Source organism: Helicoverpa armigera, chromosome 18, assembly GCF_030705265.1.
Source record: "Helicoverpa armigera isolate CAAS_96S chromosome 18, ASM3070526v1, whole genome shotgun sequence".
Classification (NCBI taxonomy): Eukaryota; Metazoa; Arthropoda; class Insecta; order Lepidoptera; family Noctuidae; genus Helicoverpa; species Helicoverpa armigera.
In genome coordinates this window covers 8,773,505-8,785,685 of record NC_087137.1, presented here as the reverse complement: position 1 = coordinate 8,785,685, position 12,181 = coordinate 8,773,505, and the positions used below count along the sequence as shown (strand labels likewise).

Genomic DNA, 12,181 nt, shown 5'->3' with positions numbered 1-12,181 from the left:
TTATCACACGTAAAAATGAAGAACATGTACCAGTATATAAGTTCTAACAGGGTAAATATTGTAAATAAAAAAAAGTAAAATTAATAAAACTTTTATTTATAAAAACCTTTGCGTAAGTACACAAAATGTCTTTGGTAAGCAAACTTTCAAGTATAAGTACATTTTTTAAATATTTTGAATATAAATGCATAATAATTTCATATGTTTGAAAACACTACACACTATAATATTTTCATAATTTTGTCAGTCTATAATAATCTTATAATACATAAAAACACGTTATTTTCAACATAAAACAGTAATTTTAAGTTCTTGTATTTATGTGTCACAAAGAAGAACTTTGACGAGAACAATAAATAGAGAGAAATTACTAGTACTTGCAAAAAAGCTCAGAAATCTTTCATGCAATATCTATTTTAAACAAACAAAATAATATTTAATTAGTTGTCATTATTATTATTTTTTTCAAATTGACCTTAGTTGCGAAATTTTATACTAAGTCACTTAAAAATAAAGCTGTGAGAATTCGTTACTTAAAAAAATACAATTACCTAAGTATAATCTTATCCCTCTCACAATTTGAATAAAAATATGGAAAACTAAATTTTCATTTTCGCATACAGTTATAATACTATTAAAAACAATAAAGTTATTGTTACAAAAATACTATTCATCATACAACAGACCACAAAATATGCACTATCCTTAGATTTTTCCTGCCTCTTTAAGTACTATCAGTAAATATAACCGGCTAATATTATATTGATTACCTAGACATTTAAAGCATCATTTTAGGGAATAAAGATATTATAAAATCTCTATAACATTGTTTTTTATTTGTCTAAAAAATATCATTCATTCAAACCTGCTTTGTTAGTCAAGCGCCATAGAGTACGGAACATTTAGACATATCCTTGTATGTAAGTCATAGTTTTAACTTTTTTGTAAACTTAACAATCGTAGTCAGGTTTAAACTTAACTAAAATAGTATTAGCATCAATAGACTTCTTTTACTCCTACCTATTCATATATGGAAAAATAAAGGATAGAATTTCTATGAGACTGCTTGCTTTCCTTCTTGTCTTCAGTGTCCACTTTGTTCCAAGGTTGTTCCTCTCCGGAGCCGAATATAGTGTATGTTACCAACTCGATGACATACAAACCTATGGTGGTGAAGAATATCTTGCGCCATGCATGTATTGTTTGCTGGAAATTAAACGTAAATTCATTATTATAGAATAAATAGGCCAGTGCAGATGTCTTTTGTAAATGGCAAAAAAAAAACAATGTAAATTGTAGTAGAAGAGGGTGATGATCAAACCCATTTTGACCTAAAAGTAGTTAAATGTGGCTCAAAATTATGTCACTCTTGAGATGGAGTCAGAAATGGAAAAGGAAGACATGTGGGAAAAAATAGGATAACAAGAAAGTCGATATGGTGAGAAAGAAAACATGCATGAATGATATGATACTTACATTGCCATGAGTGACATAGCCTACGAAGATGGGCACCACAATGCCAGGAACTGTTGCCACTGTGTTTGTAATAGCCATCAATGTACCTGGGGATCACAAGCAGTAGGTAAGTTTATTGTAGTTTATGTAATTATGCTGTATGTTCTTATGTTCACTTGTGGTTAAGAATCAAGTTTCAGTATAAGTCGTACCTACACCAGGTACTTATCATCATGCCGCAATTTTCAAACTGGGTACCATTATGTAAAGATTATAAAATTCTCTCAAAAATCTTTTCTTAAATATTGCTCATGTAAATAGGAAGGCAGGTACTCCAATATAGTCTCATGAGATCTGTTTTGTTCCTCAGTCAAAAAAATCCCACAGATGTCAAAATTCCCCAGGCACAATTTCCCAGAATATTCTAGAATTTGAAATCTTACCAGCGAAATTAGGCGAGATATCGATATGGTTGGAGAGGAAGCCGCAGAACATGCCGGCGATGGACGTGACGGCCACCGCCATGAGCGCCACCGCCGCCGCCCGGCTGCAGCCGATGTAGCAGATCGCTAGCAAACAGCCTCCCGGCACTAGAGAGGCTGAGGGGAAACGTGATTTTGGGAGTAAAAAATATTATTAGAAGTAGACAAAATTCAATAAGAAGGTGGGTCATATCTCCCAGCAGGACCAAGGCCTGCCGGGGCTGAGGGATTGTTCGAAAGAGTTACCGCGGCCCTGGTACATAAAAGGCCTACGACGGAACACGACGGTTTTTAGTCAGTAAGAGTCTGACACTCCCTCACCGCTGCTAACCCACAGCGGGAGGGATCATTTGATGATTTTTGACGTCGTTGGAAAAAAAAAGCAACAAGGGTGGGTCATATCTCCATCGACTCGTAGATCATGAACCTATGGTCCAATAAAAAAAATCTTAGATAAGGTGGGTAAACCATTTATCGAGAACAACTTTTTATCCACCAGGGAGTAGTTCCGCTCCCATGTTTCTGCTATAAACTTAATTCGGGAACAAAACCAAAGTTTCTAAAAATTACATCAAAGGGCTCTCCAACTTTTTTTGGAGTTTATGAGGACTCTCGTAGTCTCTCATAAACGATTAGTTACAGCCTATTTATCGTCCCACTGCTGGGCACAGGCCTCCTCTCACACGGAGAAGGATTGAGCATTAATCACCACGCTTGCTCAATGCGGGTTGGTGATTTCAGACTATATAGTCCAGGTTTCCTCAAGATGTTTTCCTTCACCTTTTTATCAGCCATTGGTGTCTAAGATATACTTAGAAAGTACATACAAACTTAGAAAAGTTGCATTGGTACTTGCCTGACCTGGATTCGAACCCGCGCCCTCATACTCGAGAGGTTGGTTCTTTGCCCACTAGGCCACCACGACTTTTTTACTAGGCCACCACGACTTTTTCATAAACGATAGATTCTCAAAATTGAATAGAGTGGAAAAATCGTCTGCCAGCCCTATATATATCTCTGATCGATGAGGAACAACAGGAAGTCATCATCATGGTGACTTGTAGAGTATATATCAGGTTGATGTTAATCTTACCACATATAGTGCCAATTTTCCTAGCCGTGGTGGTAGTGATGATAGACTTGCCGCGCAGCCAGTCCAGAGTGCGACTCAGCACCATGCTGAAGAACCACAGAGATAGGAATGGCATAGACACCGCTAACGCGTTCTGTAATAAAGTTATAGATATTAGAAATTTCAAAAAGGTAGAAACTACTGGAAACCTGTTACGTCCTAATCTTTTTTGCAACAATAGTCTTATTTGTACATCAATCGTATGATTCTTGCCAAACTTTTTGCCGTCACGGAACAACACATTATGAATTTACCGATAACATATAGAACTTTCAAATTTGAAAAAACCATGATATTCATCGGGGGCAGCGTTGAAGTCCTCTGCTGTCCCCCTACAACTTACCTACAAGACTTCCCAACAAAATGTGTATACTTCAACCAACTTCAAAAAAAAGGAAGTTCTCAATTCGACCGCATCTATATATTTTTTTGATGTGTGCGGATATCTTCATTCTATATTAAATACTAGAACTCACCTCAGTCATATTAAACTTGAGCACTTGCTTCATGTAGAAGGGCAGCTCAATGAGCACCATGTACCAGCCGAAGTTAGAACACGTGTGAGCTACCAGGATAGCCAGGAATGCCGGCGATGTGAATACTGCTCGCCATGGGACGGGGTGGTTATGCTGGAAGGTAGTAAATATACAGTAATTATAAGCTTTGGCTGAATGAGCCGTATATGCAACGAAATGAAACGAGAGAAAAGTCTGGTTTGCTACTCCGAAAATACTTAATTGCCTGACGAAGTTACGTACGAGTCATAATATAGAGGAACAAACAGAAAAAATATTTAGATTCTCTGAAGTATAACTAGTCTCTGGTCTTAAGTGATTTCTGGACAGGACAGGCTAGACGCAGGTCGCTTCCAAGCAGTCTTTTTGGAAATCCACGGGGACCTACACATTGGACGTCTTACGGCGGAAATGATGATAAAGATTTTTTTCTGAATGAGTTATTACGAAGATGTTCTGCTGTCTATTAATAATGTGTGGACCTTCAAATTGCCACAAAATTTAGTTTTTAAATGTAGGTAATTGCCATAAAAACCAGATGTTCTGCCAATATCATACACCAACGACTTTAATGTTTCATATAAAATATCGATCCTCACCTTATGCGACTGCTGTCCTTGGTTGCCCAGCGCAGTGGTGACCATAGCTCTCTCGTCAGCCGTCATGAAGCGCTGCTGTTGCGGCGAGTCCTGAACTAACACCACCCATAGCACGCACCATATGAGCGACAAACCTCCCATCACGTAGAATACGCTCTCCCAACCTTTATGGAAAAATTGGGTAAATAATGGCTGTAAGGATTCATGAGTGGTTTTAATGGTTTTAAGATCATGATGTCTAATCTTGTAAACAGTGGTTACCATAACTTTCTTCCCAAACTGAGAAAGCGAATAATTGCTTTATAATCTATCTAATAGGTCATCGACGTAGAATTGGTGACTGGTAGTAAGTTGTGTAGAGTTGTTGATAAGGTTGATGTAACGTTTAGAAATTCTAATCGATTATTTGAACAAAATTCTACACGTCTTTTACCAATTAAATGACCAGTTACAGTTCGTGACAATTAATTTTGCATTTCTGAAGTTAGACATCTGATGGCACATGAATGCGCAGTTGTAGGTATTGTTTTGTTGATACATTTTTTGACTGTCATGAAGTCAATGAGAACATTTAAAAAAAAACAAGTTTCTCTGCAAGATCTATGCAACCTTCAGAAGAGCAAAGTTAATTGGCGCGAACCATAAGTAGCAAGATTTTGATCATTAAGATGACATCATGAAGCTAAAAACTTACCAATATTAGCAGTAAGCACTCCTGCCATCAGCATAGAGATGACAGTACCGAGCGAGGTGCCGGCATACGTCAGCGCTGCCATGAAGCTGCGCTCTGATGGTGGCGCCCATTTAGACAGCAGCGTGTGCATCGCCGGGAATGTTACACCCTGGAGAATATCTAGCATTTAGGTAATGTAGACTTTGAAAGAGGTCATCCATATTCACGTTTTGCTAAGACACGAAATCGCCTAGGTACTATGCTAAGACGTTTTAGCGTTCGTTCGAGCTTGTCAATGCGCAAAATAATTCTCAAGCATCCTTTTGCTATGTGTTAGCCCTAAATTGCAGAACTACACTTATGCAAAAGTGAACGAATTTTAGCATTTGAAGCCATTTATTGATTGAACTAAGAAGTGATAGAGCAAGATACTTTTCTAAAGTTGCACAAAGCTGACTTTCAAATGGCTAATAAATCATATTTGTGCTATGTTAACTGGCTTCAATAACTTCAATTATGTATTTGCACTTGGAAAGGCCTATGTCCAGCAGTGGACTGCGATAGGCTGATGATGATGATGATTTATTTACATAAATTCGACCCAAGAGCGTTATTAAATTTTGAACATCCTTGAGGTAGGTTTATTTAAGGTTTGGAATTTGCATTACGACCCGTCAATAGGTATTATTAATCTTCATTATTTATTTTTACCTCTATATTTGCCTGTTGTATTAACCAGTGCTATAAATACGTGCGCTGGGGCAGCCTAACAAAATGAAATCATAATACTGACGTCATCGCGTAGTTAATTCGGACAGTGATCCCGATGGCGTAAATAATACCGCATTATTGTTAATTATTTCGTGCAAATATAATGGCAATATTTGTATTTACGTTTATTTGTCCCGATTTGTGTCCGTGTATATTTTTCCTCCATCCTCGGTACCTAACTGAATTATGGTATGAATTCCGTTGATAGAATTTTTATTTTCTGCTAATTTAACTATCACTCTCTCTACTTCTAACTAAAGTCAGCTGCCCCAAATAATCTTCAGTCACTATTTCAACTTTTCATCGCAGTCTGGCAAAGGCTTCTTTCAAGAAGGCACTATCCCTACTAGTTTAAAATGGAAAATGTGATATTCTAAGTCCGGTAATTTCCTCACGACTTTAAGCTTTAGTAAAAAATACAATTTCTGGAAGAACTTACCCCGCCAATGCCTTCCCCGATCCTCATGAGCACAGCGGCGGAGTAGTGCAGCTCACACATGACCGGAGTGAGCAGAGTGCACACCACGTTGATGAAAACGCTGAAGAACATCACCCATTTCGCTGAGTATAACTCCGCTATGCGGGCAGCTAAGGGATAAAAGTGGTGGTGTAAGTATGGCTTTATGTCATGAGTATGTAGATACTAACGGCAGTTATCATATGCATCTTTCTTTGGAAAAATCTTTAAGACGGGCAGGAGTGGTCTAGAGTGAAGAGGCCTAGATGTTGCATGATGTTGAGGTACATACATAGCGCGAAAATATAAACTAATCGTGGAGTTAGAAATAAATAAGTATGGTAGTTATCATAAATTATTGGACTCTTGTGGCCATATGATATTTGTTATAATTCGATAGAACTTACCAGGTAACTGTGAGACGAAGTAGCCCCAGAAATAACAACTCAGCACAATGCCTTGTACTTCAGAAGACCACACGAAGGGACCATCTTGTTCCTAAAAACGTACATAACACGCATTGTTTAAAATCCAATAACAGAGGTACACAAGTAATAAAATTAATTCTGACTTTAATCTTTCTGGATTCTGGATCATGAATGACGTCTGGGAACACGTATAAAATTTTAATGGATACTGATATCCTTGACCCAAAAGATTTTATTGAATCGCAATACTGTTTAAAAATAGGCCATCGTGAAGTTCATATTTAATCAGCTGCTTCCCTCAGTGTCGTATGCTTCCTGAGGGAACTACTTTACACAACTAGATAAAAGCTTCCAAATATTTCCACGGGTCTCGATGTATATTTCTGTCAATTCCTAAAATCATTCAATGAGATGTTCAAGCAAGAAACAGTAGTAGAATGATCATCTAGGTCTTTGCTTTGCCTACTATTTTGTATTTTATGAGAACCAACTACACTATCGGTATGAGCTTCAGAATGCCATTTTATTGATCTCGGTTTTAGTTGAGGATTAAACAATTCAATTTTATGGAGTCGTTTGACGAAATGAGAGATGTGAATCGAAACTTTTACGAGGTTTGATGTCCATCTGTCTGGCTCATAGCTGAAGTCTAGAGGTTACAGAAAGGTCAGCTAAGTTCAAGCAATGACTTCGAAAACTTATTTTTTTATTGATATCGAGTAAGTTACATATATAGAACATACTGTATGTACTATAGGATATGAAATGGAATTGTTTTTACTGCAAATTCTTTCTCCAGAATCATTCGGGTTATTTGGAATCGATCCAAAAGTATGATCAACGAAGTTATCTTGACTTTTGAAGGTCAAACACTCATTTCAGTTTAAATCTTGTTGTATAATCCATTTTTTATCGGCAATAGGATAAATATTCATCTCTTTAATTCAATTCAGACTGAAAATTAAAGGGCTGCGGATACACGACGGGCTCCGGAAGGAATAAAGTTGAGTTTTAGTCAGTCAAAGTCTGCACCATACACTACCACACTACCTCTGTACCCATAGCGGGAACTTTACGTGGACCCACAGAAAAGGGTGAAAATTAGATCATTTCGCAAACCGCCTTGTAATACTTCCAGACGGAGATTCCTTTATCACATGATTTTCCTCGTACAAAATTAAAACAAAACAATGTCACAGCGTTTAACGAGAAAGCTATAACAGTTGACATTCGTAATTTACGAGGACAACATTGATATAGCCAATGAAATGCATCATATTCGTATATCACAGTTTACGATCGACCCAATTGTTTTAAAAACAACTCATTTTATATGCCACACGAAATGAATAACATTGAGAGAACTTTTTATCAACATTAAAGACAATCTTTTTCCTTATTACCGGGAATCTTCTATCTACATATGTGTCGCGGGAAAACCTGGTGTTGAGAACATTTCCGAGATCTCGTCACATCGTAAAAATACTGAAGAAAATGAAACTGTAGATTTCAGAGAAGTGTAATCCACTCAAAAAAGGGCACTTACAATATTAAAAGTTGTAACTACCATACCTAGCTCCCCTATAGTTACTTTATGAGGCAGTAAAGCAAGCTCGTAAATATTGCAACTCCTATCAAGTGCCAATATTCAATAAGCACTTAATTTGTGTCAATAGCGTCACCATTATAAAAATTACTACGCTGTGGAAAGAACCAATAATTTACCATATTAAATGTCATTACCGTAGTCGAAGAGACCGATATAGTTCCTAATCTCTTTCTTAATTAGACTTAAATCTATAAATAGTGAGCCGAACTGTACCTACTGATAAATACCCACCTTTTACTTCTCATTAAGTAATGCACGTCATTAGTTTATTATGGCGGATTTTTGTCACACAAATCCCGTCTATATTTGGAAAACATTTCATACACATTAATGGGTATTTGAGCGAAAATTCTATAAGAAAATATATTACTACTTACGGTAACATTGCTGCTTCCTCCAGTCGGGGCACATTCCTCTTCACCTCCTAACAGATCATGTACACTCTTGTTCTCATGTCCACCTTCAGCTACTTGCGCCATCTTGATCGCAGTATGGTTCAGCATTCCTACCATGGCGACTGAGAGGTTCACTTTGAGGCCATAGACTATTGCGAAGCCTATGGACCCAAGAACTGCTAGTATGTATCTGGCTGGAAAGACACCTGAATAAAAAACACAATGTGTTAGAGCTTTTTCAGGAGACTTGGTCGATATTTATATCTGCTAGTTTACAGTTTTTGGAGTTTCATACCTTAAACGGAAAAAGAATTAAGCCTTATGGATCACTTTTATCCTTAGAATTTACCATAATGGACATGAAAGACTGGGTCAGTGGAAGATAAAAATTATAAAGGCTCATCAAGGTTTAAAGTACAGTATGTAATTTTATGACTTCTACGTAAACGCTTCTTCATTTATAACTTGTTCAATATAAACATCAATTTCCTAGAATTATCTCCTAAGTGATTGCATGTTGATAGGTATACCTACTGGCGCACCTTCGGTCAATATTGACAACTGGAGTGATCACTTCTCAACGCTGTGGCTCATCCAAGACATAGGTACTTTACAGTCTGTATGTTAGAAGATACGAGACGCATTTTTCTAACAATCTGCTTCCTAGCCTTTCCCAAATATGTTGGTACCTATCCTCGACTTAAGAAAACATACGACCTTACTTTTGAATTCTGGGAATTGGTTCACAAGCATCATTAGCTAATGTTTGGCCATTATTGTTCTCCTAAGCATACTCTACTAATGACAAAGCCACTTTCCCGTTAACCAAATAACAAACAAATATACCCGTTAATACATATAGATAGTACCCAAGTACTGATTTAAAACCAGAGTCATCAGCGAGTTCATTTTAATAGCTGCAGGCGTCGATGCGACATCGGTCACGTCTGCATCGACTTCGAAATCATTTAAAATATGTAGTTCAGCTTTCCAATTCCCAGAATTTATTTAAGTATCTTTATGTTTTTAAACATCATATTCACCATCATAATATCAGTCTCCAGTGCCAACTATGATAAAATAATGTTTGGATACTAACACCAAGATGATATTTCCGATGTCACTTTTGTTAGTTTACAAATGAGTCAGCCAATATTCATCAAATATAATTCCGTCGGAAACTGCAGTGTCTATTTATAGCAAAATGAAGTCGGAAATGAAAACTGACTAATTGTCTGGTCTGTTTTATCTTTCCTTAGTTCATCAGATGTAAACGTCTTATTCTCAAACAGTGACAATGCTTCCAAAAATATTATGCACATTATGGTTCTTTTCTCTATCTAAACTAAATGATAACTCTTACTATGTAAATAAGTATATAAGTATATAGGTAGTACCTATTAGGAAGATACGGAAAAAAATAGCAATATTGCTAACCGCACGGAACTGCAGTGACACCAGGGATAACGATAAGGAAAGCGTGCTCTATTTTATTAACTGAAACTATATGATCGTTTCGCCAAATAATTGTATAAAGTCATCAATATGTGTTGAAGTTATCCCTTACAATTTGTAGGTACCTAGAAATAACAAATTTTATTGCCCCTTAGATTTCCAAGAGATTTAGATTTCATGATGTTACAGTTAAACAGTCTATAAAAATTTAACAATGCTTAGTAGGTACTCTGGCAATCAAATTATTTCTATGTGCATGGCCTGCAGTCATATGGTTAAGATAAAGCACTCTAATCTTCATAGATTACGTTTTTAGGATAAATCAGTCAACAAATCGGTTTCTTACATTACTCCACAATTTACTCCTCACTGTTCAGTTCACAATCAGAGAAAAACCCTCGCAGTTACCAGTTTTATGGTTGTGTTTCTCATTTTTCAGTAGATACAAAAGTTTTTTACCTAGGTAACCGATCTACTCAATTTAAATGGGCCCTACTTTAGACCTGGTGTAACCTGGTTGGAAAAAGGCTGGTGGACGGAAAATCCTGTGACTAGGTACTGACATGTGTCCTTAATTAGTACTTACAAAATGATCTGTTTGTTTAGTATGAGGAAATAATACAAGAATCAAAACAGTTGAATATCAATCATGTACGGATGGATTTCCACTGGGAGTCAACGTTAGGTAGCACCACAAGTCCTTAAGGAATTTATTGATAACTAACAGACAGGACCATACAAGTATTTATGAGTGTTTTATAGTAGATAAAATAACTAACACCGTTACGCAACAATAACGGAGATTTAATAAGACATGTTATAATTAAAATTAGTGCTACAGTCAACAGGAAAACTTCGCACTTTTACAAGTGGCTCAATGAATCAACTCTTTTTGTTTCGTTACCATTATTTTGTTATGTAGGTAGGTACTAGATATATTAAAAATGTGTCTAATAGTTGACAGCAAAAATAAATTATGAAAATTCTAGTGATATTCGTCGTTCCAGCCCAACTGTATTTTTTTTTGATTTTATAAAAACTTTTTACAAAAACATAAAAGCGATTTCAATAACCTCTTCTAAGTCTGACAAATAGGTACCTACTATGCTGAAAACCGCACCAAAATTGGTTCAGTCGACTGACTGAAACATGAGATAATCGAGTATTAAAATACAGGCATACAGGTCAAACCGAGAACCTTCTTTTTTTGATGTCGGTTAAAAATGCATACATTACACATGTACTCACAATATTATACACCATAATACCATTCTAAAAATATTGCCTGAATCTGAGGCTAGGACGTAAGCGGGGTTAACAACCTCATGAAACTCCTAAACCCCAAAAGCGCGCGCGTCCTTCTATGACCTTTCCGATTTCAAGGACGGATGAGGCGCTACCAAAATAAAAGCATTTCTGTTATCTCATAAGTGTCTATAAATCACAATAATTATGAGAGAGAAAAAGAAACAAATTATACCTACCGAATATTAATTCACGGTTTTTAGGAATAAACTTTTCTTGCTTTCACGCTTTTATCGGTGCGATAAAAGCTTTTCCTCATTAAGCTACCTACCTATATAAATAAAATAAATTGCCTAGGATTTTTATTTTGAATAAATCTAGATTTTTTCATTTAAGTATTGTATTCTTTGAAAACAGTAATTGCAATTTCCATGTTTTGAGGGCATTTAAAATAAACAAAAAACTGTTCAAAACTTTTCAGTCATAAAAAAAAAAAATAATAACTTACGCCACAAAACACTTTCTCTTACTGGAACATCCATTTTTAGTCTTATTCTATAACAACTTCTACAACACTTTCAAACTAAATATATCTTTAAATTATTTTCACAATAAATCACGCCCGTAAAATACGCGGGAAACGCCGATCAGACTCAAAACTACGCGCGTTCCTGTTACTGGTCAACTAACCACTGCGTGACAGACGCAACGCGTTCGTATCATGGCGAAATGATCAGTAATGCTGGTGCAACGTTTGTTTACTTTATTTATATCAAAGGAGGAACGTGCTAAGCGCCATGTACCAAATGTACGAGACGCGTCACGCGCGTCCTCTGAGCTTTTGGCGCCAAAGCTTCAAGGTGACCTTCAAGTTGTAATCGATAGGAGGTCCTGTGAAATTCAGTGAAATTGGGAAACTTACTTCTCCAGCGGTTTATAGGGTACCTTCTTGTACAAATAAAACA

General features: G+C 36.5%; 1 protein-coding gene across 1 annotated transcript; it reads right to left on the bottom strand.

The window, feature by feature from the left end:
• Nucleotides 1–75: 75 nt before the first annotated feature.
• LOC110380533 (sialin) lies at nucleotides 76–11,989 on the bottom strand. Its single transcript, XM_064039206.1, has 11 exons — nucleotides 11,725–11,989; nucleotides 8,499–8,722; nucleotides 6,492–6,582; nucleotides 6,067–6,215; nucleotides 4,878–5,025; nucleotides 4,184–4,347; nucleotides 3,546–3,698; nucleotides 3,031–3,163; nucleotides 1,899–2,054; nucleotides 1,477–1,562; nucleotides 76–1,206 (listed from the first exon to the last, which is right to left on the bottom strand). The coding sequence occupies exons 1-11, from the start codon at nucleotides 11,756–11,758 to the stop codon at nucleotides 1,021–1,023; spliced, it is 1,524 nt and encodes a 507-aa protein (XP_063895276.1). The 5' UTR covers nucleotides 11,759–11,989; the 3' UTR covers nucleotides 76–1,020.
• Nucleotides 11,990–12,181: the final 192 nt, after the last annotated feature.

Bases quoted from the DNA above. Each gene is read 5' to 3' on its own strand.
- LOC110380533 (XM_064039206.1), bottom strand. From the start codon at position 11,758: ATGGATGTTCCAGTAAGAGAAAGTGTTTTGTGGC. The intron at 3,699-4,183 runs GTGAGGATCGAT...ACTACCTTCCAG, and splicing joins AAGGACAGCAGTCGCATAAG to CATAACCACCCCGTCCCATG. The intron at 3,164-3,545 runs GTGAGTTCTAGT...ACTTTATTACAG, and splicing joins TCAAGTTTAATATGACTGAG to AACGCGTTAGCGGTGTCTAT.